The sequence below is a fragment of the Solanum tuberosum genome, unplaced genomic scaffold (genome assembly GCF_000226075.1).
Source record: "Solanum tuberosum cultivar DM 1-3 516 R44 unplaced genomic scaffold, SolTub_3.0 scf00596, whole genome shotgun sequence".
In the NCBI taxonomy this organism is placed as follows: Eukaryota; Viridiplantae; Streptophyta; class Magnoliopsida; order Solanales; family Solanaceae; genus Solanum; species Solanum tuberosum.
In genome coordinates this window covers 219,580-221,153 of record NW_006239557.1, presented here as the reverse complement: position 1 = coordinate 221,153, position 1,574 = coordinate 219,580, and the positions used below count along the sequence as shown (strand labels likewise).

General features: G+C 30.2%; 1 protein-coding gene across 1 annotated transcript; it reads left to right on the top strand.

The window, feature by feature from the left end:
• The first annotated feature begins 776 nt into the window (after positions 1 to 776).
• Positions 777 to 1,311, top strand: LOC107058767 (agamous-like MADS-box protein AGL29). Its single transcript, XM_015304897.1, has 2 exons — positions 777 to 798; positions 866 to 1,311. Exons 1-2 carry the CDS (start codon positions 777 to 779, stop codon positions 1,309 to 1,311), a joined length of 468 nt encoding a protein of 155 aa, XP_015160383.1.
• The last annotated feature ends 263 nt before the right edge of the window (positions 1,312 to 1,574 follow it).

Sequence of the window (1,574 nt, the reverse complement as noted above, 5' to 3'; positions counted from 1 at the left end):
GAGTCCAAAAAAAGTACTGCACCTAAGGGGTGGAAGGTAGGTAGCCTATCCTAATGTAAGTATTAGTGCCCACTTTGAAGTCCCGAGTTTGTGTCCTATAGGTCACATAGAAAACTTCACCAGTGATTTAAGACTCCCGTTTCGAATGAACATTATATATGTAAATAAACTAAATCATTGTTATTTTTCATTTATCTTTAGTTTCAATTCAATATTATTACGTTGCAGTTGCAGTAGAAAAATAGGTAGGCAACTTTCGTTAGAAATTATGGTAATCACCTAATAAATTCACATTATATAAAAACACTAAATAAATTCACATTATATAAAAACACTAAATAAATGTGTCAAATACTTGACAAATATACTCATAATATTTAAATAATAAATAAATATAAAAATATCAAATAAAAATAACAAATTATTTTCCTTTTATCTTTAGATTCATTTCAACATTATTACTTAATATTACATTCGAATAAACAAGAAGACAACATTTGTTAGAAACCATGGTAATCACGTAATAGATTCATATAATTTTAAAAACACCAAATTAACTTGACAATACAAGTGAAATAGAGTCATAATATAAAAATTGATAATACATGTGACAACAATAAGACTTATGGTATGAAAATATTAAATTAATGTTACAATACTCGTGACAAATGCACTCACACACCTACTATAAATTATACATTTGTTCCTCTTAAAATTGCTCAACCTTATTTAATAAAATTATCGTGTTTTCTTCTTTTATACTGTTTTCTTCTGTGATGGAAAATGAGATCAGTAAAGGTAAGCAAAAGATCGAGATGAAGTTAATTGAGTCTGAGAGAGCACGCACAATATGCTTGTCCAAAAGGAAAAAAGACCTTGTTCCAAGATGCAGAAAAGCTTGCAACTCGGAGTGGAGATGAAGTTGGGGTTATGCTCTTTTCACCTGGTGGAAAACCATTTTCTTATGGTTCCACAAGTATAGAAGAAATAATTGATAAAATTTTAAAATTAAAAGTAGAAGATCACCAACGTGATCATGCAGAGAGCATATCAATTGGATTTGTGGCACTTGAAGATATTCACAAAGAATTGCAAGCACTTAACGAGAAAGAAAGAAGACGAATATTAATGTATAAGATTATGCACCCTGTCTCAGAAATACCTTCGGATAAACACATGGAGGAGCGGAAGGTGGCAATGATGTTGCGGGTAAAGAAAATTTTAAATGAAACAAAAAGTGCTATTTTGGGTGAGCATTTAAAGTTTGATTTAAATGTTGTCCCTGAGCCAGAAGAAGATGAGAGTTCTTGAACTGATAATTCTCGTGGAGTTAGTAACTGAAGTTCTTGATATTGGAGATATACTTGTCTTTATTAGTGATCGAGTATCTAATATGGTTGTCTTTATTATTAAGTCTTCTTCTTGTTAGTCTTCAAATATCCATTTATATGAGGTTTTAGTCCACAAAATGGAAGGTCATGGAGTTTTATGTTATTAAGTCAAATATTTTTTCGTTTGTTTTATCTGTAGTCTTTAATGATGCTTTGTGTTGTCTAGAATGGTAAATCAATTGA